General features: G+C 42.8%; 1 protein-coding gene across 1 annotated transcript; it reads left to right on the forward strand.

The window, feature by feature from the left end:
• The first annotated feature begins 4,680 nt into the window (after positions 1-4,680).
• Positions 4,681-23,252, forward strand: LOC132209265 (DAZ-associated protein 2-like). The gene is made up of 3 exons (XM_059644392.1): positions 4,681-4,814; positions 15,488-15,612; positions 22,941-23,252. Exons 1-3 carry the CDS (start codon positions 4,802-4,804, stop codon positions 23,235-23,237), a joined length of 435 nt encoding a protein of 144 aa, XP_059500375.1. The 5' UTR covers positions 4,681-4,801; the 3' UTR covers positions 23,238-23,252.
• The last annotated feature ends 1,681 nt before the right edge of the window (positions 23,253-24,933 follow it).

Below are 24,933 nucleotides of genomic sequence, written 5' to 3' on the forward strand. Positions count from 1 at the left end.
AGGGAGAAAAAGTGGTGTGGATTTTAAATTTCAGAAAATTTATGTCCTAAGTAAGAGGTTCATGTGCAACCCAAAGCACTTGGAATTGGGAGTCACGTATTGGCATGGATTGAGAATTGATTCGCAGACAGGAAACAGAGAGTAGGAATTCATAGCAGAGTGGAAGGCTGTGGGGTACCACAGGGTTCAGTGCTTGGGTCCCAGCTATTCACAACTATTATCAACAATTTGGACAAGAGTAAAATAGTTTGCGTGGTCCGCAAAATTGGGACTGTGTGAGATCGTAGATATGAGGAAGTTGTAAAGAGGCTTCAAGATGATTTAGACAAGTTGATTGAGCAAATGCATAATAGATGCAGGATAACAGGGGTAATTGTGAAGCTAACCACTTTAGTAAGAAAAACAGAGTGATAGGGTATTATTTAAATTGTGATAGATTGGGAAATGTTGACATACAAAGGGGTATACATGTCACTGCAAACTGGCCATTGAAAGCAAGCATGCATGTGCAGCAAGCAGTTAGGAGGTGAGTGGTATGTTGGCCTTTTATTTCAAGAGCCAGGAAGTCTTACTGCAGCTGTACAGGGTCTTGGTGAGACCACAACTAGAGTTTTGAATGCAGTTTTGGTCTTCTTACCTTATAAAAAGGACATACTTGCTACAGAGGAAGTGCAGTGAAGGTCCACCTGACTGATTCCTGGCATAACAGGTTTGTCACATGAGGAGAGATTGTGCCTATATTCTCAGGGGTTCAGAAGAATGAAAGGGGATCTCATTGAAACATAAAATTCTGACAGAAACAGATAGGATGAAGTGATGATATTTCTCCTGGCTAGGAGGTACAGATCAAATGGTTACAGTCTGGGGATGTGGGGTAGTCCATATCAGACTCAGTTGACCAGAAATTTCCTCACTCGGACAGTGATGAACCTGTGGAATTCTTTGCCACAGAAGTTGTAGAGCCCAAGTCGTTGAATACATTTAAGAAAGAATTGGATTTTTTGAGGCCAAAGGCATCAACGGCTATGGGGAAAGAGCAGGAGTATGGCATTGAAGTAGAGAATCAGCCATGACCATGTTGAGTGTATCAGAGATAATGGGAACTGCAGATGCTGGAGAATACCAAGATAATAAAATGTGAGGCTGGATGAACACAGCAGGCCAAGCAGCATCTCAGGAGCACAAAAGCTGACGTTTCGGGCCTAGACCCTTCATCAGAGAGGGGGATGGGGTGAGGGTTCTGGAATAAATAGGGATAGAGGGGGAGGCGGACCGAAGATGGAGAGTAAAGAAGATAGGTGGAGAGAGTATAGGTGGGGAGGTAGGGAGGGGATAGGTCAGTCCAGGGAAGACGGACAGGTCAAGGAGGTGGGATGATGTTAGTAGGTAGCTGGAGGTGTGGCTTGGTGTGGGAGGAAGGGATAGGTGAGAGGAAGAACAGGTTAGGGAGGCAGAGGCAGGTTGGACTGGTTTTGGGATGCAGTGGGTGGGGGGGAAGAGCTGGGCTGGTTGTGTGGTGCAGTGGCGGGAGGGGATGAACTAGGCTGGTTTAGGGATGCAGTAGGGGAAGGGGAGATTTTGAAACTGGTGAAGTCCACATTGATACCATATGGCTGCAGGGTTCCCAGGCGGAATATGAGTTGCTGTTCCTGCAACCTTCGGGTGGCATCATTGTGGCAGTGCAGGAGGCCCAAGATGGACATGTCATCTAGAGAATGGGAGGGGGAGTGGAAATGGTTTGCGACTGGGAGGTGCAGTTTGTTGCGAACTGAGCGGAGTGCATCATCCTCCGACACTTCCGCCATTTACAATCCGACCCCACCACCCAAGACATTTTTCCATCCCCTCCCCTGTCTGCTTTCCGGAGAGACGACTCTCTCCGTGACTCCCTTGTTCGCTCCACACTGCCCTCCTACCCCACCACACCCGGCACCTTCCCCTGCAACCGCAGGAAATGCTACACTTGCCCCCACACCTCCCACCTCACCCCTATCCCAGGCCCCAAGATGACATTCCACATTAAGCAGAGGTTCACCTGCACATCTGCCAATGTGGTATACTGCATCCACTGTACCCGGTGCGGCTACCTCTACATTGGGGAAACCAAGCAGAGGCTTGGGGACCGCTTTGCAGAACACCTCCGCTCAGTTCGCAACAAACAACTGCACTTCCCAGTCGCAAACCATTTCCACTCCCCCTCTCATTCTCTAGATGACATGTCCATCATGGGCCTCGTGCACTGCCACAATGATGCCACCCGAAGGTTGCAGGAACAGCAACTCATATTCCGCCTGGGAACCCTGCAGCCATATGGTATCAATGTGGACTTCACCAGTTTCAAAATCTCCCCTTCCCCTACTGCATCCCTAAACCAGCCTAGTTCATCCCCTCCCCCCACTGCACCACACAACCAGCCCAGCTCTCTTCCCCCCCCCCACACTGCATCCCAAAACCAGTCCAACCTGTCTCTGCCTCCCTAACCGGTTCTTCCTCTCACCCATCCCTTCCTCCCACACCAAGCCGCACCCCCAGCTACCTACTAACCTCATCCCACCTCCTTGACCTGTCCGTCTTCCCTGGACTGACCTATCCCCTCCCTACCTCCCCACCTATACTCTCTCCACCTATCTTCTTTACTCTCCATCTTCGGTCCGCCTCCCCCTCTCTCCCTATTTATTCCAGTACCCTCTTCCCATCCCCCTCTCTGATGAAGGGTCTAGGCCCGAAACGTCAGCTTTTGTGCTCCTGAGATGCTGCTTGGCCTGCTGTGTTCATCCAGCCTCACATTTTATTACCATGTTGAGTGGTTGCAGAGTGTTTTCAGTGGACCAAATGACCTATTGCTGTTCATATTTCCTACGTTTCTATGTCTATCATTTGGAATGACAGTTAGAGAGATGAGTAGAACACTAATTTGAGTTACAGTCCAGTGGGGGGCATGAATATCTAGATTTTGCAGAGAGCCTAACTGACACAGAAGAGTGATACAAGACCCGCAGTGGAGGAGCTTAGCAAAGCTATCAACTCCTTTCCCATTTGCGAAGCTCCAGATGATGATGCTACACTCCCTGAACTTATCCCATGTGGGGATACAAGAGAGATATTTTCCCGAATTTCCACCTATTTCTCCTGTTAGCTGGTGGTTGGATGCCATTTCACAGATGGCAAAACCTCCCTGATTCCCAGCCCAAGTGTGTGTGTTGATTAAATGGTGATAAGCACCTCCATTTCTGTATGAGTACCTCTCTTAACCTCAGAGTATCCCAATATATTTTACAGCCAATGATGTTTTTTTGAAGAGTAGTAACTGTTGTAGGAAATGTGACAAAGAATCGCTGTAAGTAGGAACTCTGTTTGGCAATGAGACAATACATTTTAGTGGTATTGTTTGAAGAACAAATGTTGGCCATTATACCAAGAAAAAACAAGAAAAACTTACTTTCCTTCAAAAGCATCAAGGGATCTTTTATGTCCACTTGTTGAAATTCGCTTATGGGACATGGGTATTGCTGCCTGGCCCAACACTTACTGCCCATCACCATTTGTCCTTGAGAAGGTAGTGGTAAGCTGCCTTCTTGAACCATTGCAGTCTACATGCTGTAGGGAGACCCACAATGTCCTTTAGAGAAGGAATTCCAGGAGTTTGACCCAGCAACAGAGAAGGAACTTTCAAATCATTGAATGGCTTGGAGGAAAACTTGCAGGTGGTGGTGTTCCGATGTATCTGTTGCTCTTGTCCTACTTGTGGAAGTGGGCATGAGTTTGGATGGTGCTGTCTAAGGACCCTTAGTGAATTTCTGCAGCGCATCTTGTAGATAGTATGCACTGACAGTACACACAGGTAATCAAGAGAACTCAGTCCAGAGGACATTGCAGGGTTGACAGAGATTTTGTTGTCTATGCCAGGTAGTCTGTCCAATTTGATTTTTTTTTTGTTCAGACTTTGTCGTGATTGATACAACTGAGTGGCTTCCTATGACATTTCAGAGGACAATTTATAATCAACCACATTGCCGTGGGTCTACAGTCACGTGTAGGCCACACCAGGTGAGGATGGCAGTTTCCTTTGAAGGACATTAGTGAACCAGCTGGGGCTTTTCCCAACAGATGACAATGGTTTCATGGACACCAGTAGATCCTTAATTCCAGCTTTTTAAAAAAATTGAATTCAAATTCGACTGTCTACCACGGTGGGATTCAAACCCACAACATTAGCGGAGTTTCTGGATTAATAGTCTGGCGATAATAGGTCATTTCCTGCCCTCATGAGAATGAGAAGACTTAGTTTCACATCTCATCTGAAAGGCAGCTAAGGCTAAACAGTAACGGTCAATAACTGATAAACTATTAGACTGTGATTGGCATTACTCTCTCCTGCTATCTATTCACGTTTGCTTTCTTACAGAACCACAACACAAGTTGCTGGAAAAGCTCAGCAGGTCTGGCAGCATCTGTGTAGGGAAATCAGAGTTAACGTTTTGGGTCGAGTGACCCTTCCTCGAAACTAGTTTTTATTGCCATGATCAGAACCACAACCTTCGTCTAATTTCCCCTTCGATCAGTCTAACTTGAATAAAACAATCGATGGCCTGAATGAACTGTTCAAAGATCTTTCCTTTTAATTGTGCCCGTGTTAAATAGAATGATAGAACAAATGCAATTTCCCTTTAAGAGTCTTGGTGCGTTTCCAGGGAGTGATGGGCGGTGCTGCCACAGAATCAGAACAAGGAAGTGAGTCGCTTGAACGAAATCAGTCGGAGCTTGGAGAAACCGAGAATCGATAGCGCACGCTGCATTCAGTATGAGTAAAAAAGGTAAGTCTGGGCTTTTGTCCGGATTAAAACCAGGGAAGCTTTGGTGGTTTGCACCTTGCGAAGCCCAGCCTAAGTGCGGCTCTTGGACAGTGGTGAGTGTGGTCGCCCAATCAAATTAGGACCATTGGCTCGACTTCAGTCTCGATTGTCTCCTGGCCAAATATCCTTGATCGAAGTAAGAGGCCAGCCCTGATTTACACAAACACTGCGAATTATTTTCAATTTATTTTTGAAACTACTAACAGCTGACAGGAATGTTAGTACATGTTTTTTTTCAAACCCTCTGAGGGAAATTCGTGTGTTTTCCCCTCCTGCCCGTTGTAGACCTATTTTCCAATACCTCCCTCTGTTGCGAGGATTAGGCCCTTACAGCTATGCTAATGTAATGTCCTCACGCACACAGTTGTTACTGGAGACGTGGTCATGACGTTGGGAGCCTTACCTTTTCTTCCGCTCTGAACTCTGCGTAGATTTTGAGCAAACAATGAACTACGCCACCGGTGGCAATGTAGATGCTCGCTGGGGTGGACAGATTCAAAGTTTGGTGATGTATCAAAGTCATTGTAGCATTTGATCGGTGTCAAAACTTGGCGCAATGTTCCATTTAAGCACCTTGTGACTCACATCAAAACACTGACAAATACAAGTTGTTGAGTGATAATGGGATCTTAATAAAATATCAGATTGACGAGCCGGTTTTGCTCAGCGCATCTTGCACTGACTCGAAATGTCTCCACACCTTAAACTGGTTTAAAATAGGCTAATTAATGTCATAAAATTTGTTGTTTGTGATAATGAGATTTCAGTGCCTGGTATTCTTAAGTAGTGCGTGTCCCTTGTGGATAGCCAGCTCCGCCTGCTGCTGATGTTTTTCTGAAAAACAATTCTGTTATCTAAAACGAGTATAAAATAGAAGCATTTGTCGCTATAATGTGATTTATGATCCCCTAAATCTGTAAGTGAAGTCTTGACTACTGTCACTTCATTCCACTAGAGAGTTTTTCCATGTTGAAATTGAGAAGTTTCTGGATAATGTCCCTGAGATGAATTTCTTCGGTCCGCCTCCCCCTCTCTCCCTATTTATTCCAGTTCCCTCCCCCCATCCCCCTCTCTGATGAAGGGTCTAGGCCCGAAACGTCAGCTTTTGTGCTCCTGAGATGCTGCTTGGCCTGCTGTGTTCATCCAGCCTCACATTTTATTATCTTGGAATCTCCAACATCTGCAGTTCCCATTATCTATGAATTTCATGTTGCTACCACAATTCTGCTGTGCTGGATTCCATGTCTGTCCTGGATTCCTCAAGCAATTGTTTCATGTTTAAGATTATTAAACCTTGGTACGTGAACTTTGGCATTTATTTCCCCATCTTCAATTGCTTTTTAGGAACAAGAACAGGAGTAGGTCATTCAGTTCACTGAGCCTGCCCAATCATGCAATGCACTCAAACATTTTAATGCCTTTTTACCCACTTTATCCCCAGAAATCTATCAATCTCTGCCTTTTAAACATATTTGAAGATTGAGCTTCCCATTGGTAGAGAATTCCAAGGATTCACAACCCTCTGAATAATAAAATTTCTCCACGTCTCAGACCTAAGTGTTATCCCCATTATTTTTAATCTGTGCCCCCTGGTTTCAGACCTGGTTCTGTTATTTAATATGATAGTGGCTGATTGAACACTTCAATGCCTTTTTACCTCCAATATCTCCATAACCCATTATGCCACTGGTAAACACAAATCTATCAAACCTCGAATTTAAATATGCTTGAAGACTGAGCTTCCACAGCCCGCTGGGATAGAAAATTTCAACAATTCACAACTCTCTGAGCAAACTATATTCTTCTAATTGGTCCGAAATGGCATCCCCTTAGTTTTTAAGTTGTTCCCTCTGTTTCTAGATTCACCCACCTGGTGAAATATCTTGCCTTCACCTACCCAGTCTATTCCTTTTAAGTATTTTGTAAGTTTCAATCAGGTAACCCCTTTGTCTTTGAAACTTTAGAAAATGCAGGCCTGGTTCACCCAATCTCTCTTCAAATGACAGTCCTGCCATCACAGGAACAAGTCTAGTGAACCTTCATTGCACTCCCTGTATGGCATTAATATCCTTCCTGAGATGAGACCAAACCTTCACACACGCGGTGCAGTCGAACCAAACACTATTTAAGCAAGATTTCACTACTTCTGTATTACAGATCTTCTTGCGATGAAGTCTAACATTCTCCATTAGGCTTCCTAATAGCTTACTGAACTTTTGTTATATTTTAGTGACTTCTTGATAAGGAAACATTGTCACTTTGTATACTTTACACTCTTGCCATTGAAGAAATAATCTACATTTCCTACCAAGGTGGATAATCTTCACATTTTTTCCATATTTTATTCCACTTTTGCCCATTCAGAAAAGTTGTGGTAATACACACTTCAGTCTTGACTGGACACCATCCATGACAAAGCAATGTCTTGAATGTTGTTGGAGCTGATTAATAGTAATGCCAATGAACATCAAAGGGGATGATTAGATTCTCTCTTGTTGGAGGTGACCATCCTCTGATGTTTGAGACAACAATATTTTTCCCCCTGAGTTCCTTAGCTTCCATGCTAAATACTGATGCAAAATAATAGTTTAGGATCTCTCCTATCTCCTGTGATTTCACACGCAAAAGACCTCGTTGATCTTAAAGGGGTCCTATTACCTCCTAGTTACCCTTTTTCGCCCTTGATATACTTGTAGGATCTCTTTGAATTTTCCTTAATCTTATCTGCCAAAGCTATCTCCTTTCCCCTTTTTGCCCTCCTGATTTCCACCTTAGATGTACTCCTACAACCACTATACTCCTCAAGGGGTTCACTTGATCCCAGTTATCTATACGTGACACATGCTTCCTTCATTTCCTTGGCTAGAGCTTGAAGATCTTCAGTCATCCCATTTTCCCTACTTCTACCAGCCTTGCCCTTCCCACTAATGGGAACACAATTGCTTAAATATAAACAGAAATTGCTGGGAAAAACTCCGAAGTTCTGGCTTCATCTGTGGACAGAAAACAGTTAATATTTTGGATTCAGTAACCCTTCTTTAAAAGTGTATTGCTGAAGATATTTGAATCTACTGGGCCACTGAGTCTTGGCTGCAGTGTTGCCCCTGGGCCCAGATGATTTGTTTTCCAGTAACCACAATCATCTTCCTTTTGTGCTAGGTATGAGTTCAGTTAGCTAATGTTCTCCTGATTCCCATTGGGCTGGTTGGTCCCATGTTCAGCCACATGCTGTGTTAATATCCAGGACAATCCTTTTCACCTCACACCTAGGATTCTGATTTTGTGCCAAGATTGTAATGAGGTCTGGAATTGAGTGGCCCTGTTGGCACACAAACTGAGCATCAATGAGCTGGTCATTGATGAGTGCTGCATGACAGTGCTCCATCCGTGACTTTAATTATCTGGAGTTGGCTAATAAAGTTCTAATTGGCTGAATTGGATTTGTCCTGCTTTTAGTGGATGGGTATCTTGGCAACTTCCCTCATTGTGTTCAACAGTTAGCTTCTGGGGACTTGTAAACGTTTTTTCCCTGATTTGCTGAATATCTTAGCTACTTTTATTCAAGCCTCTACTTTTGGTACAGCGAGTCACTGAGCAGTGAGATGCATGTTTGCATCTGTAGTTGTTTAGCCATTGAATTCCTGATCTTGGCTGTGCCATCCAGATGGCTGGAGACTACCCATTTCCCAAAAGTGAAAGGCGGCCACCATTCTGTACTGTAGCAACATCTCTCTGCAAATTCACAATTTGGAACAAGTCTTGTGCCGTAACACTTCCAAGATTTACAATCCTAAGGGAGTGAAGAGTTTGCAATGTTGAGCCCCTCCAAAATAATGAGTTGCATTAGAAGATGCTTCTTGATTTTTAAACATTGAAAACACAGCAGGGAAAAAACACACAGTATCCTACCATCTCTCAGGCTGTGTTTTACTTTAGTCAGAGAGTATACAGCCTCCATCTAGTGGCCACAGCTTGTAATTTACTTTCTGATGTTAAGGTCACACTTGCAGGATCTCAGGAATCCAGGTAAACACCAAGGACAGCAGAGGAGAATGCTTGTAATGTTAAATTGTCAGCAAGAAAAGCAAAGTTTCTTTTGAAATAAGCAAAATAATATGTTTTATTTCCAGTAATGCCAAAAGCGATGTCATCAAGTTTACAATTTAAAAAAGCAATAAATTTGAAGAAAATTTAAGTATTCTGGCATAAAAACAATTTTCAATAAAATTGAACCTGGTTTACCTCTTAACTGGTTTCATATTTCCCACAGCACTGTGGTGAGATGATTTCTGAAAACAGTTTTGGTATTTTTATAACTTGTTTCTAGTGTTGGTGATTTGTATTGTACAAAGATATAAAGAAACTTTTTAAGTGGCTGTTGGTTCAGTTGGTACTACGTGACTGACGGTGGTAGACCTTCCCTCCTGAGTCTCTCTGACCTGTCTGCAGCCTTTGACACAGTGAACACACCATCCTCCTCCAGGCCCCCTCCACTGTCATCCAGCTGGGGGAGCGCAGGGAGACTGCTCTCACCTGGTTCCGTTCTTATTCATCTCCTCATACCCAAAGAATCACAAACAATCTCCTCTCTTCCTCCTCTTATTCTCTCTGATAATCCCTCCAGGATCTATCCTTGTTCCCCTCCTATTCCTCATCTCCAGACTGCCCCTCAGTGATAAAATCCAAAGGCACAGTGTGGATTTTCACGTGAACGCTTTGTCATGTTGATCTTAAGATGAACTTCTGAGCCCATGCTATTTCTAAAACCATCTATTTCCACCAGTGTAACATTGCTTGACTTCACCCTTGTCAGAGCTCATCTGTTGAAACCTTTATTGATACTTTTTGTTACCCCTCTCAACTCTTCCAACACAGTCCTGGTTAGTCTCCTACACTTTGGAGCTCATCCAAAACTTTGCTGCTCTAGTCTTAATTGAAAGTGAGGCCCATTCCAGTGATCAGCCCTGCCCTCACTGAATTGCCTTGACTCTCAGTCAGGCAACATCTTGATTTTAAAATTTTCAGCTTTGTTTTCAAATCCCTCTGTGGCTTCAGCACTCCATAACTCTAACCTCCAGCCTCATACCCTTCCCAGACAGCTTTACTGTAATTCTGGCCTCTTGTGCATTCCCATTTATAATTGATCTACCTTGCTTTCCTCCTTTTTTGAGACATTTCTTAAAACCTACCTCTGACCAACTTTTTTTAGTCATCTGACATAATAGCATGTGACGTTTTGTTTGTGTAGTGCTCCTGTAAACTTTCTTGGGACATTTTAATTATTTTGAAGGCAATGCATAAATATTACAATAGAGTCATACTGTGTAGGAGAGGGCATGTTTACTGAAGGGTTGCTCCCAGTGGAAGACGTGATGGAAAGTAACTGGCATATGAGCTGAGCCAAAAAAGACTGTTTAAATTTCAGACCGAGCTTTTTAAATGAATATCTACCCTTTGGGTAGTTGCATGGAAGATGAATGTGAATTCATGAACAGATTTTTTCCTATTATTATTGAAATGTCAGTGTTCTGAGATGGCTTGGAAGCACTAATGAGAAATCTGGCATTTTACAAAAAACTACTAAAATGTGACAGTCTTACTCTGTGTAAGTTTACCTGATAAACGTGATTCATACTTTGTGATAGTCTATTAGTGTTTGTCCATCCATTGAAAAGCAGAAGATTGATGTACATTCTTGTAAAGAGCAGTGTTTAGGGAATGTTTAAATGCTGCTAGGTGGTGCGTAGCAAAACAGTTACCTAGTTTTGACAAGTGGCAAATACTGGAGGGCAATGGTACAGTGAATCTGTTCCACGCATAAAGATTTCTGGACTAGAGAACATGATTTTCAAAAAGCCAGAATTTTGCTGGTGTAATGATGGTGACTACTGGTAGTTTTACCATCACTGAAACTGATAGGAACGCTGGCTTCTGTAAATGCGGAGTAAAACATAAAAATGCAGAAGTTGCTGTCAGTGATTCACTGCATTTTCTCAAGGTTTGCAGCAGATACAGATGGTAAATCATAGAATTGTACAGTACAGAAGCAGCCCTTCAGCCCACTTAGACTGCACTGACTCAAAGCGGCTCTGAATCTAATCTGGTCCCATTATCCCGCACTAGACCTGTAGCTTTGAATGCTATAACATTTTAAAGTGCTCATCCACTGTTTGTTGTTTTTTTTTGTTTTTGAAGATTGTGAGGTTGCCCACCTGCACTGCCCTCCTAGGTACTGCATTCCAGATTCCTGCCAGCCTCTGGGTGGAAAAAGAATGTTTCCTCAACCTCCTGCCTCTCTCCTTAAAATTATGACCCCTTTTGTTACTGGCCCTTCACCTAAGGGGAACAGCTTCATTCTGTTCACCCTCTCCATGTTCCTCCTAATCTTACACACCTCTGTAAGGTACCTTCTCCTTTCATAGTCATACAGGATGGAAACAGACCCTTCAGTCCAACTTGTCCATGTTGATCAGGTTTCCCAAACTAAACTGGTCTCATTCGTCTTTGTTTGGCCCATATCCCCCTCAACATTTCCTATTGGTGTACCTGTCCAAATGTCTTTGAAATGTTGGAACTCTACCTGCATTACATATCTTTCTCTGGCCGTTCATTCCATATATAAACCGCCTCTGCTTGAAAAAGTTGCCTCGTAGGTCCCTTTTTTAAATCTTTCTCCTCTCACCTCAAAACTATGCCCTCTAATTTTGGACTCCCCTACGCTACGGAAAAGATCTTTGCTTTTTACCTTATCTATGCCCTTTTGTGATTTTTATAAACCTCTATAAGGCCTCCCCTCAACCTCCTACACTCCAATGAAAAGTGTCCCAGCCTCTCCAGCTTCTCTCTACAACTGAAACCTTCCAGTCCCGGTAACATCCTGCGGTAAATCTTTTGTGCACCCTTTCTAATTTAATAATATCCTTCCTATAGCAGGGAAGCTAGAATTGTACGCAGTGCTGCAAAAGTGGCCTCAACAACATGACTCCATCTCTATTTAGAATTGACTTGAATAAAATTGAGCATTTCCCTTTTTAGGCTATTAGTTTTGCTTCAAGTTTGTGGGAAATATTGCATCTCATTGAATGAGGGTGCTCTCACAGTGTGCTAACGTAAAGATAGTACAACTTTATTTTATGTTTTTGATAGTGAATTGAACTGAGAAAAGGACTGTTTGGTGGTGGGCGGGGGAACGTGGGGGAAAAAAAGGACTGAAGAAGGAGCGAGAAAGCAAGTCACCTGAAGCTCATTGTAACAGGAGATGGCTCGGCTCCAGGGCACAGCCTACAAAGTGAGATTTGGCTGGTAACAGGTTGCTGATTGAAGATGTGACCAGTTGTGGATGTCATAAATCAAAGGCCAACAGCAACGATATGATCGGAAAAATTAAAATCAAGAGCTGTGGGTGCTGAAGAACTGAAACAAAAAACTGAAAAAATGCTGGCAAAATGCAGCTGGTCTGAGAGCATCTATGGAGAGAAATAGAGTTCATGTTTTGAATCTATAGGTTTGAGGCTGGAAAAGAGCAGCAGGTCACACCACCTTAGAGGAGCAGGAAAGTCGATGTTTTGGGCCGAAATGCTTCGTCTGATGAAGGGTTTTGACCTGAAATCTTTGACTTAACTGCTTGTAAGGTGTTGTCTGACCTGCCTTGTTTTTCCAGCCTCTCTCAGACTCTGGCTTCCAACATCTACAGTCCTTTGTCTCCGATTCATGTCTACAGACTGGTGACCCTTCTATACAACTTTTGAGTAGCTGAGCAACTTGTATGGGGGTGAACAATGTTGGCAGCCTCTCTGTCTTACTTTCTCCTGAAGAAAGTCAGTTTATTTTATCTCACCAGTTGCAGTAAACTGTAGCTTCTAACCAATAAGTTGGAGACTTCTTATAATGCATTTTCGTATGCATGCATGTGCCTGTGGGTAGGTGGGATGCTTTAAAGTTTAAACTAGTAGAGTTCTGTGTTGGTTGCTTTATTTTTTTCCCCTGTGGTTACTACATATTTACTTGCAATAAGTAGTTAAGTACAGAAGCTTTGTCTATGTTTTTTTATTAATCTGGGTCAAGCTGACTGGTAACGTGGAGACTTCGTGTAGTTTACCAAAAGATTAAACGTTTTTTGCTTTTGGGAATAGTTGGGACTTGATTTCCAGTTCATTAAGTTCACAATTACTGCTAAATTGTCTAACTGACCCTGGAAGACTAATTTTACATACGTATAATGTCAAATCTCATTGTGATTTAAAGTTTTTAGTACATATTTTAACTTGATGACTGAAGCATACACATGACATTATTTCACTATCTGTGAACATGGAGTGCAGAAGTGTACAGATTTTTCTTTCTCTTTGTGTTTCCTGATTTTACTGTCTGAGAATATTCTCAGTGATTGGTTTCTTAACCTGCTTGATACCATCACTGCTGCTAAATGTCTCAAAATTCCCTTTGGCTTGTAGTTTGGTTCCACTTTTTTGGATCCAATTTGAATGTCTCTTGCAGTTTTGCACCCTGGCCTAAAGGTTTACTTTACCTAATCAGTGACTATAATCTGACTCTGGCAGTTATCTGCAAAACTGTTTTTATTTACACTATAATACATATTGTACTGTAAGATAAGTACATCTCTCTCCTAGTACATGCTGTTTCTGTTCTCCTGACTAATATAGTAACGTGTGATGATGTAACAATCTCATTACTATTGTGTGACTTGGCATTTTCTAAGGCCAATCTATGTCAAAGTGATGTCTTCATCTTTTATGGGTGACTTTTTTCAAGGTCTGTGGTGAGTGTTGGCATTTAGCCACTGACCATGAAACCCAAACCAAAGTGCAGTTACTGGTGTTGGTGCTTAGTGGTTAGAATACGTTTTAAAAATTCTTTTGAGTTATGGGTGTAACTGGCAAGACCAGCATTTGTTGACCAGTCCTAAATGCCCTTTTTTTTTGGCTAGGCCATTTGACCAGGCAGTTAAAAGACAACTGTACTGTATTGTTCTGGGTCTGGAATCACTTATGGGCCAGACTAGGTAAAGAGAGAGCAGATTTACCTTCCTGAAGGCAATTAATGAACCATTTGGGTTATTATGAAAATTGATAATATTGTTCACCATGAAACTGAGACTAGCTTTCAATTGAGCCTCAGTTTCACTGCATACCTCGATGGAATTTGAAGTGGTATTCCCAGAGCATTAGACTGGACCTCTGATTTAGCTAATCCAGTGACATTACTGTTACCATCAATTTCTACATTACAAAATCAATGTTGAGCAGAAAGGTTGGATCCTTGTTTTACTTCCTTTTTTGCATTTAACCACTTTTGAACATCTGTGCGACAGGGTGTAACAATTGGCGCCTTTACTGTGCACTGACACCAGCATTAGGGCAGTGATCAATGCCGTTTATGCAAGAGTCATTTCGTTTCTCCATGACAAAGTCAGTGCTGCAGCCTGGGCAGTCTGATTTGGGCTTTGTCAGGCGCAGGGTGCCATTGACTGCGCACACATGCCACTGAGAGGGCCATATATCAATATTTGGAATTCATCAACAGGAAGGGGTTCCATTCCATTGATGTCCAGGTCATCTATGATCAGTGTTACCTCTTATTACTTAGGTGCCTGCTACCCTTGCAGCTGCCCTGACTTGTACATCCTGGAGCAGTCCCCCTGACTGATGCAAAGCATAAGTTTCATGTTGCTCATGCTTTGACCAGGATGGAGCAGAGCATGGGGTTGCTGAAGATATGATTCTGCTGTTTGCACCAGTCTCTAGAGGAGCTTTGGGAGGGCCCTCCAGTGTAGCCTGGGCAATATCATCCTGGCCTGATGTGCTGTGCACAATTGGAGCAGGCAGCAAGGTGATGTGACAGATGCTGAGGAACTAGGAGAATGGGAGCAGCTTTCCAAGGAGGAACATAAGGATAATGGGGAGAAAGAAACTCTCTTTCTGCTTGTCAGAGCTTGGCAGCGTTGCGTATTACAAACAAGGAAGGGCTTTATTGTCATCCTTGTTCCAGCAGATGACTGCTGGGTGCAGCAGACCATTGTGGAATGGTCATGATACCGGCATTTGGCTTGCATTGTGGGGATTACCTTCAGCTTCTGATTTTTCTGTGTCCGTGTGCCTTGAGCAGTATGGTTTTACGGCTGCTGAAGAAGGGTCCAGACCTGAAACATCTTTTCCTGCTCCTCTGATGCTGCTTGGCCTGCTGTGTTCCTCCAGCTCTACACCTTGTTATTTCGTGGTTTTACGGCTGCTGTGCCATCACATAACAGACTATGCTGGATTGCCAACACTTGCCTGGGCACATGGTAAGATGGGAATGAAATTGGATGAGAGGAATGCTGTAATGGCAGGATAAGTAGTTAATAAGGTGAATTTGATAAGGAATGACAAACTCTCTTGCTAAGCCCTGCAGCACAAAATTGCTCCAAAATACCCTGGCTATGTCCAAGGTGCAAATATACATAAGATTCTGCCGTAGGTGTTCTACTGTATACAGCCTAATTCCCCAGATGTAGGTTTTTGCCCCACGCCAACAACAAATCAATTGAACAGACATTGATATTTAAATCTAAAATCGTGGTGCTCTGAACTGACTGTCTTGTGTGTAAATCTTCCCTCATCATTTTACCATTTTAGGAGCATATCCTCAGCAGCAAAGTTATCCGACACAGCAGCCGACAATGGCTCCGCCAAAACAACAGCCCACCGCTCAAGCTGCTCAGGCACCACCTTACACCGAAGCTCCTCCATCTTATGCCGAGGTGAGTCAGCTAGTTTGCATCAACTCTTAGATGAATGAAGCACTCTGCAGTGGCCTTTAAAAGCATCACAACATCAAAGGTATTTGTCGTTCAGTAATAGTGCAGTGAATGGGAGTTGGTCAGCCCAGCCAGCTGGTTTATGATGCAGAGTGACAGTAACCGCGTGGGTTCAGTTCCCCCACCAGCCAAGGGTTACCGTGAAAGACTCTCCTTCTCAACCTCTTCCCCTTGTCTGAGGCATGGTGACCCTCCAGTTAAACCACCACTGGTCATCTCTCTCGAATGAGAGACCAGGCTGTGATCCAGTAAGACTATTGTGATGTTGTTTTTCTCTCGCATGCTCTGTCTCTGTTTAGAAACCTTACTTTACTCAAAAAAAAAAAGTGATGTTGGAGGTGAAGAGGGTGCTTTACCACTGAATAAAATATGACATTGAGAGGCATTAGTCTGTGGAAATGATAGTAATGGTTTTGTAATTAGCACAACTCCCATTAAACCTGTAGAACATGATGAACATCAATACGTGCAACTGCGTGTGTGATTATATATAGAATTTCATGCCCTAGTTCTCTCGGATCCTTCTCTTGAGCTGCCTCAGTCTCCATACTTCCTTAAGTACTCTTTACCTCCGTATTCCTGAAGAATAACCATGCTGTTTCTCCTGTTTTTTTCCCCCTCTTGCCTCCTTTCCCTCATTTCTATACTTTGTACCTCACCTTTTATAAGCACACCCATATCCCAGTCCCTCCCTCGTTGCAGTCGTGGCAATCCACGTGTTTTCTGAGAACCCGGGATACAATCTCACCGACTGCTTCCTAAATCTAATTGCACCAGCACTCCATCCTCTTCAATAAATTCCACAATGAACAGAGTTTGCAACCCAGCATGTATATTCTATGGCTCTGACCTAATTCTCTCACTTGCTCTCTGTTTCCCTTCCTCCAGCCCAACTTGTCAGAAACACAGGTGAGGTGTCTGTGGTCAGTTATACCAGACAGTAAATGTTTAGGCTCCTGGCAGCTGAGCTTGTTTTCAGGAAGTACCCTTTGGTGTACTAATGGGTTGAAGTAAAATGTAACCTTACCTGTTCTGAGTACAAAACATGCTGTACATTTACAAGATTCAAAGGTTTTGACTGATTTCAGAATTACCTAACTGCTGTCATTGGCGAAGGTCAAATTCAGATCCATTTTACAGTTATTTCAAGAAGAATATTAAATTTAAAAACTATAGTAAGATAACACCCTGATCATTAGATTTGGGTGCTTGTTATCAGGGTTCAAAACTGAAGTTGTTTAAGTTTGTTCATTTATGCAGTCAAAATATGGCATTGGACTAATTCTCAAATGTTGGATTCTGTGACATGGCCTCCTTGGTGACTTGCATCAGGGAATCTCTCTCCCAGCAGCGTTAGGGTACTAATTCTGTTCTTACCCCCATTATCATTATGTTCTCTGTATGCTAGGAAGGTTCTTGTGGAAAAGGTTCGAGCCATCTTTGGCATAGATGTTAAGTCTTTTCATGGCCCTCTTGATCCACCTAGGTATTTTTGCACCAACAAAGTACATTACCATTCCTAGACTTTGAGTTATCCAGTTGTCAGAGAGTTTCTGTGGAGGTGACGTTTGCTTGCCTTTCTTCAGGAAACCATGTCTGCTTGTATTCCTTAAAGTGGAATAAAACCTCTCAATTAAGTTTCTCTCCTCCTCCCCCCCCGCGCCTTCGGATTTTTTTTTCATTGGTTGGCCTGTAAGCCAGCTATTCTGCCCATATGCTCTCAATTAAAGAGATTGGGTACAATTCCTGATTTGGCAACCCCATCCATTCTTCTGCAAGTTAGTTTCCCCAGTTGATGGTGTTTGGTGTTTGTGGAAATGAGACATGGTTAAACTTTCACAACGACACAGAATAAGAACTATTGCCCCTGTTGGCGTTAGGCCACGAAGTGTGGTGTTTGTCTTGAACGGGATTGGTGGGGGGGAAGGCGTGGGAACAGTGTTGATGGGGGCAGGTGTTAGATTAAGCTGAATTTTAGTTGACCAGTGTCTGACAACTGAGCTATCTGGGTATATTGGAAAACTTGGACCTTCCATTCTTCGAAAGAGGCAAATAAGATGGGCCTGTAGTTAGAACTCGGTTGCAGGGTAACTGCAAGTACAACCTGTTATAAGCTAATTTCATGACTGTGGTTATCAGGATGTATACTCCCACAGAATTTTCAATACCTGGTATGACATCTACGTAAAAGAACACTGGCAAAAACTGAGGAGACATTCAAGAGGCAGCCGTGTACAGATAGCAAAATCATAGGTTTTCTGTGGAAAGATGAACTGAATGGCCTCGGTCACTTGTATGTTTCAGCTAAGCCGGGGATGTTCTTGATTAGTCTATAGCTGCTATAGGTGTGGTTGGTTGAATGGTTCTCAAATGTTTTTTGGTTGAAGGATCCCTTTTCAAATGGACTAGTAATCAATAGCCTCTCTATTAAAGTTTTATATTACTATAAATTGTCCTATGTTTGCATTCTTCAGAATCCTGTTAAAGAGATGTGCATGGCATCTTCTGGGGGCTTGTCTGAAAAATTCAGCAACATGCATGTTGAATGAGTGCACAACATGTCTTGGGGTTTTTTTGGTTGTTAATGGAATGAATGCTGTAAAAGAAATTGCAGTGGCCCAGCCTTTTGACTGTTCAATTTAAAGTATTAGGCCTAGATTTTTCAATTAGGAAGATTGTAGTTGCTGAAGCATAGACTAGAACGGCGCCTCTGGACTGTGTGAAAGGTGCTGCACCCAACTCTCTCTCTCATAAAGTCGGATATTTCAGAGGGTACTGCTTCTGACTTAGCTACCTGGAAAGTTAGCCAGGAGAGATCAGAGGGATTAAAACCTGCTATAACTCCATTATAGGATAACCTACGGTATTCAGCCTGCAGCAGTTCATGAAGACAGCTCATCACTGCCTTCTCCAGGTGTAACTACGGGCAAGCAATAGGGCAGTCAGCAACTCTTGCCAGCGAAATTTTTAAAAAAAAGTTTGACTTGAAGCACGGCAAGGCATAATTACTGTAAGAGCAGTGCACGACGTATGAAGGCATTAAACAAAATAGCATTCCAGAAAGGTAAATACAAAAAAGCCCAAAAAAAGTTCAAGATGTATCGTAGATATTAGTATTAAAAATAGTTGACTTAGTGCTGCTAAAATTGTGTATGATGGGAAGAATCTGCTGCAGAAAGAAATATCTTTTACAAAGGCACTATACACTTATTCTCACTACATTTTAATGACAGCACTGAGTTCATTACCTTTTTCATACAGTCTGTTCCCATGAGCACGCTGAGATGACTTTGCCTGCTGTTGCAAAGTCAGGTGAATTTAAAATAACTTTGACTGCAATGCATAATTTCTGTGTAATTCTAAGAGCCCAACTAACCAATGGCATTTATCTTCCACAGAAACACTGATCGTAATCCCATGTGCCAACCGCATCCTTCTAACCTATCAAATTGGAAAAGAGACCAGTCACAAATCATTTTGTTCTAGTAGTATTGTAGTGATTTGTAACCAGATCAGCTAGCTTGACCTCACAATGTGAGGCCCCCGATTGGAGCTGTTAACCCTGTCCAATCGGAGCCCTGGCTGACAGATAAGAACAGGAGGGTCAGAGGTTCTGTTTACCCTGTGAGCTGGCTCTGAGGAAGCTGAATCAGTGTCAAAGACTTTCTACGTGTAAATAAAGGGTGACTTGCTGAAGAAACACAGGCCTCAGAGGAGTCATTTAAAACACACTGAACTCCCTCTTAAATAAGTTTGGGATTTTTGAACACTGTGGCCAGATAGGAAAGATTGTGCCAGCTCTCATGCAGCAGAGCTGTTGCACAGCGTGGCCAACCTATGTCAAGGTGCAGGAGAACTGTGCCATAGCGAGTTAGAGCTATGGCAAAGATCAGGAGGAAGAACTGGAACAGTGGCAGAGCCCAGGTGGTATGGCTGCATCAAGGTGTGCCAGAGCTCATGCAGCACAACTGTGGCATGGCACGGCAGAGCTGTAGCAAAAGTCAGGTGGCAGAGCCACAGCAGAACTGTAGTAAGATGTGGCAGCAAGGCGCGCTAGAGATCTGCCAGAGCTGTGGCAAGGCATGACCGAGCTGCTGCGGCGAGGCATGGCTGAGCTCAGGCAGCAAGGCATGGCAGACCTGAGGCAAGTGATCGCAAATCTGTGGCCAGGTGAGGCTCAGACTGCAAAGCTGTATTGAAGCATGGCGCTAATGCTATCAAAGTGCTCGTATTGAAATTTATGTGCGTAGTACTTTCAACATAGTTGCAGTAAAGGAGCGAACACTATTAACGTGAACACCCCATGGCCATTTGAAAGCCTTTATGTAATCTTTTGTCTGCTGTAGACTGCCATGGTTTCCTGTTTTTCTGCTTCGCAAGAAGGGAGCTCTGCTGAAATATGTTAAATTGTTCTGACCATCGCTGTTTAGTATCAGCACATTCCTGTTCAGAGAGAGGATATGTATGTCAGACTGACAGGTAGGAAATCTGCCATCGTGTGCATTTTTTTGGGCGCAATTATTCAGAATTAACATGGAAAGGATAACTTCCATTTATATTGTACTTTTAACATTGTGAAACATCTCGGGGCACTTCACATGTCCTAGACAGTGAGCCTCAGAAGGAGATTCTCTGATGTGTGATTTAAAACTTGGCTGAAATTTGGTTTGATAAAGTATTTGATTCTGAACACACTCTAGGCTGTTCTAGCAACTGACTTGAAAAATTGTGGCTTTGTGGTATGGACAACTTGCACAGGCCCAGAGAGGTGAACTAATTATTTTCACGTTTTGGGTAGAAAATGTAAGGATTGTAATCACTTTTTTTGTAAAGCAAACAATGAGGGTTCTCACTTCCTGCTTTCATCCAGCTTAGTAATCTCAGCAGTCTTCCAGAACAATCAGGTTGCTGCTGTTCATGCTGCAAAGTGGAATCCGGTTTTGAAGGGGAGTGCAGAGAGACGCAAGATGTTATTCACGTTAAGGCATCATGTTTTCCCTCCCCACCTGCTCCCAGGAGACTCCAGCATTCCTTTTCTCACCTTCTCCTGTACAACACAACACTCCACTCCCTCCACTCTCCTTCATGAACACCATATATGAGAGAGCTGCAAGATCAGTTCAGAGAGGATTTGTGCAAGAACAGAAGACCAAAGTTCTCAATCTCTGGTAGGATTCCCATCCTTAAAAGTGCCAAGTGTAACAACATGCTTCTTTCCCCTCATTTGGAAACTTCTGTTGTGGCTAACCTAACATAAAATGTGAATATTACAGGAAACAGGTTTTCTTTGGTTTTCTTGCTTGGTCTAAATAGTTCAACCACACATACCAAAATACTTTAGTTGAATAATTGCCTCAAAATATTATTAGTTCACCCTGAGATTTACTGGTGACCATAACCATTACAGACTTTAGGCTCTGACAAGTTATTAATTTAATGTTTGCTATACTTCGATTGGAGCCCAAATGTCTTTTGCTTTGTCAGAACAATCTCCACAACTTCCTGCCTCACCCATTAACCTTTCCAGAATTACCTTTTGGCACAAAATTGGTTAATATCATTTGATATTTTAATTAAGAGAGTTGCTAGTTATTTTAATATCTTGATATTAGAATACCTTTTGATGAGCGTGACAGGGAAGAGATGGTTTAACTTACTTAATCTCTCATTTTATCAAAATAAGAAGAAGCTGGAAGTGAGATCTAATATTATCTTTTACTATGAGTAAATGTTATCCCCAGAATGAAGCCCGAGTGGATATCACCTCAGAGCTCTGAAATCAATTGTCTCATCTAAATTTACTGTACTCTGTTATTAGAGGGCTTCCTGGAATGGGTGAGCTTTCAAGATGATGGTACTATTGTGTTATCAAATGTTAAATCTGCAGCATTTGTTATCCCTGAATTGACAGGCTTGTTTGCCAATTTCTCGGACACTTAAGAATCAACCACATAGAAACAGAAAACCATGAGTAGGCCAGAGATAGTAGGAACTGCCGATGCTGGAGAATCTGTGATAACAAGGTGTAGAGCTGGATGAACACAGCAGGCCGAGCAGGAAAGCTGACGTTTTGGGTCTGGGCCCTTCCTCAGAAAATTTTCTGAAGGGCCCAGACCTGAAACGTCAGCTTTCGTGCTCCTCTGCTTGGCCTGCTGTGTTCATCCAGCTCGACACCTTGTTGTCACATGAGTAGGCCATTCAGCCCTTTTTGAGTCTGTTCTGCTGTTCAGTGTGATCATGGCTGATCATCCCACTCACTTCCCTGTTCCTGCTTTCTCTCCATTCCCTTTTACCCCGAAGAACTTTATCTAACTCCTTCTTGAAAACATACAATGTTTTGGCCTCCACCACTTTCTGTGCCTGAGAGTTCCACAGGCTCACCACTGTCTGGTGAGTTCCACAGGCTCACCACTGTCTGGTGAGTTCCACAGGCTCACCACTGTCTGGTGAGTCCCCCTTCCCCCCCTTCCCCCTTCCTGGCCTACTTTGTATTCTGCGACCATGACCACTGGTTCTGGGCCCCCTGGTCATAGGGAACATCCTGTCTAGTCCTGTCAGAATTTTTTCTCTATTAGTTACATCTTCGAGAAATTCCAGTAGATTTGTCAAGCACAATGTCCCTGTCTGTGCTCACTCTGTCTGATCCTGCCACTCAATCTTTTATCATTTTCCCAGCTACCAATGTCGGGCTAACCGATCTATAATTACATGGTGGTCTTTTTTAAAAATAGTAGGCCTGAATTCATGTTGGGGTCAGACCAGTAAGATTGGCAGATTCCCTTCTCTAATGGGCACAAGGAAACTAGCTGGTTCTATTACTGAGACAATCTTTATGCCAGTTGATTTTAAGTTCTACCAGTTTTCATGCTGAATTTTGAACCTCTGTCCCAGAGCATTAGCCTGAGCCAGTGGCATCACCATGATAACAGAGTCTCCCACGTATGGAGGAACTAAAGATCTAATTGAGAATTCTAGGGGAATGAGCAGGGGAAGAACACGTGCTGGAAATGTAAAAATATAAATAGTGCTGGAAAAAATTCATCCGCATTTTAAAAAGTAGAAAGACAAGTTAAAGTTTCATCTGTTGTTCCTTCACAAGAATACATGGTTAGAGCTGAAACTTGAACCTGTTGTTTCTCTTTGTCTTGATGGACCTTTTGTGTTTCCAGGAACGTCGTCAGCTGTTTATTTCAAATAGCCTTGGACGACATTATACAGTAAACTTTATCGATTTACTGTGAAATGATCACTTGAATTTGTTTACATCCCAGCTTCACCAGCAGCCAAGATTTGTCCAGGCTCCACCTGGTTATCCAGGTGGCTTCTATGTGCCACGCACAAGCCAAATGCAAATGGGTCCACCTGGGGCAGCCGTGCCCATACAGTACTATGCAGTGCCACAAGTCTTCTCTCCATCTTCAACTGTGGTCGTGAAGGATGGGTTTGATGCAGGTGCCAGGTTTGGGGCAGGAGCCACTGCTAATATTCCAGTAAGTGTCCTAAACAGTTGGTGCTATTGGTATGGTTATGAATATAGTGTGGCACAGTGTGTTATCTGTGATTGTTAAGGGTGAATTGGTTGTAATTTAGTTTTACAAAACTTGCAGTTTCTGTATTATGATGCTAAAGCAACCACAGGTTTTAAAAAGCCAATTATATCATTTTAAGTAACTCATACTGTAATTTCAAACTTCAATAAGAAATGAGTTTAAAAATGACATTTCTAGTAGTCTTTCTCTCCTATCTTTCACCCATTTCTTTTGTCACTTTTTCATTTCTCTTTTTTTAGAAAATGTAATTTTCTGTCTATAGCATGAAAAGTGTAAGAAAATCATCAGACCTATGAATAATGAGTTGAGCTGTTGCAACCTTTTCTTTTATTTTCAGTGCCAATCTCTGTAATTACTAGAGATAATCATTTGGCAGAGTCGACAGGGAGAGGCACTGTGGGGAGGTGGGGGGGAGGGGGTGGGGGGGGAAGCATGGCCAAATTTGGAAAAAGTGCTGAGAAATTCATTTCCAAGGCAATTAATCAAGGTCCAGGAAACCATCATTACCCAAGGTTCATCACTAGAAATAATTAACTGTCTCCACCTGGCTGTCTTGAGTAATAAGGCTATAGAGAACCAGAAGCAGCCGTCTCCATCCATCAGTTGCAATCCCCACTTTACCCCTGCCTTTCAAATAGCAAATATTTATTCCGCTTTATTTGAATTTTATAATGCCTTTCATTTCTGTCTCCGTATCGTTCTGTATTTATGGGCCATTTTGATCATTCTGGGATCCCTAGAAGATCTTGTGTATATCTTTAGTTTCATTCTAATCCACTTGTTTTCCAATATATAACACTCGTAGTCTTAATCTATCTTTGTTGCTTAAATGCCCAATTCTGTTGGCTTTGTTACTACTTCAGCCATGATATTCAATAACCATCCTGAGAAGGGCTATGAAGAGAATTCGTTGGTCTTTGCTGTTTCTTCTGGTCCCAGGCCCCTTTATCCTGTCCAGGCAGTGAGTTCCAGTTACCCACCAGCCTCCTCAATTCCCCTCTTCGCCTTCAACCTTTTACCTTTTACCTTTTAAATCTATGCCTCCTGGTTACTGATACCTCTACTAAAAGAAAAAGTGCCTTCCTATCTACTCTGTCTATGCCCTTAGAAATCTTCTTACCATGTCTCACGCAACACTTTTGCTGTCCCAAAGAAAGCAGCCCATCGCTCAGAACCCCCCACCCCAGGCAGCATCCTGGTGAATCTCCTCCACACCATCTCTACTGTAATCATATCCTTCCTACAGTTTGGTGATCAGACTGCACGCCATCGTCCAGTCATGGCCGAACTAGTGTTTTATACAGCTCCAACATAACCTTGTTCTTGCCTTTTATTAGCCAAGGCGCAGAGTACAAGTATCCCATATGTCGCCTTAACCACCTTCTCTTACTGCCCTGCTGCCTTCAAGGATCTGTTGACATGCACATCAAAGTCCATCTGATCTTCAGTTATTTTCTAGGGTGCTACCTTCATCATATAATTCCTTGCCTTGTGACTCTCCAAGTGCATAACCTCTCAAGGTTGAATTCCATTTGCCACTACTCTGCACAACTGACTAGTCTATCCGTATCCTCCTCTATTTACTTCCATATAGACTACGTTAAATGAATTAGCCTCCTCAAAACTCCTGGTTATCTCTTCTGAAATGTCAAACACAACCTTTGTTTATCAAATTTATGTATACTATCCCTGATTTAATCCATGTCTCTCCACG

Source organism: Stegostoma tigrinum, unplaced genomic scaffold (genome assembly GCF_030684315.1).
Source record: "Stegostoma tigrinum isolate sSteTig4 unplaced genomic scaffold, sSteTig4.hap1 scaffold_789, whole genome shotgun sequence".
Classification (NCBI taxonomy): Eukaryota; Metazoa; Chordata; class Chondrichthyes; order Orectolobiformes; family Stegostomatidae; genus Stegostoma; species Stegostoma tigrinum.

Excerpts from the sequence above, each read along its gene's own strand:
- LOC132209265 (XM_059644392.1), top strand. Across the intron at positions 15,613-22,940 it reads CTCCTCCATCTTATGCCGAG|CTTCACCAGCAGCCAAGATT; the intron begins GTGAGTCAGCTA and ends TTTACATCCCAG.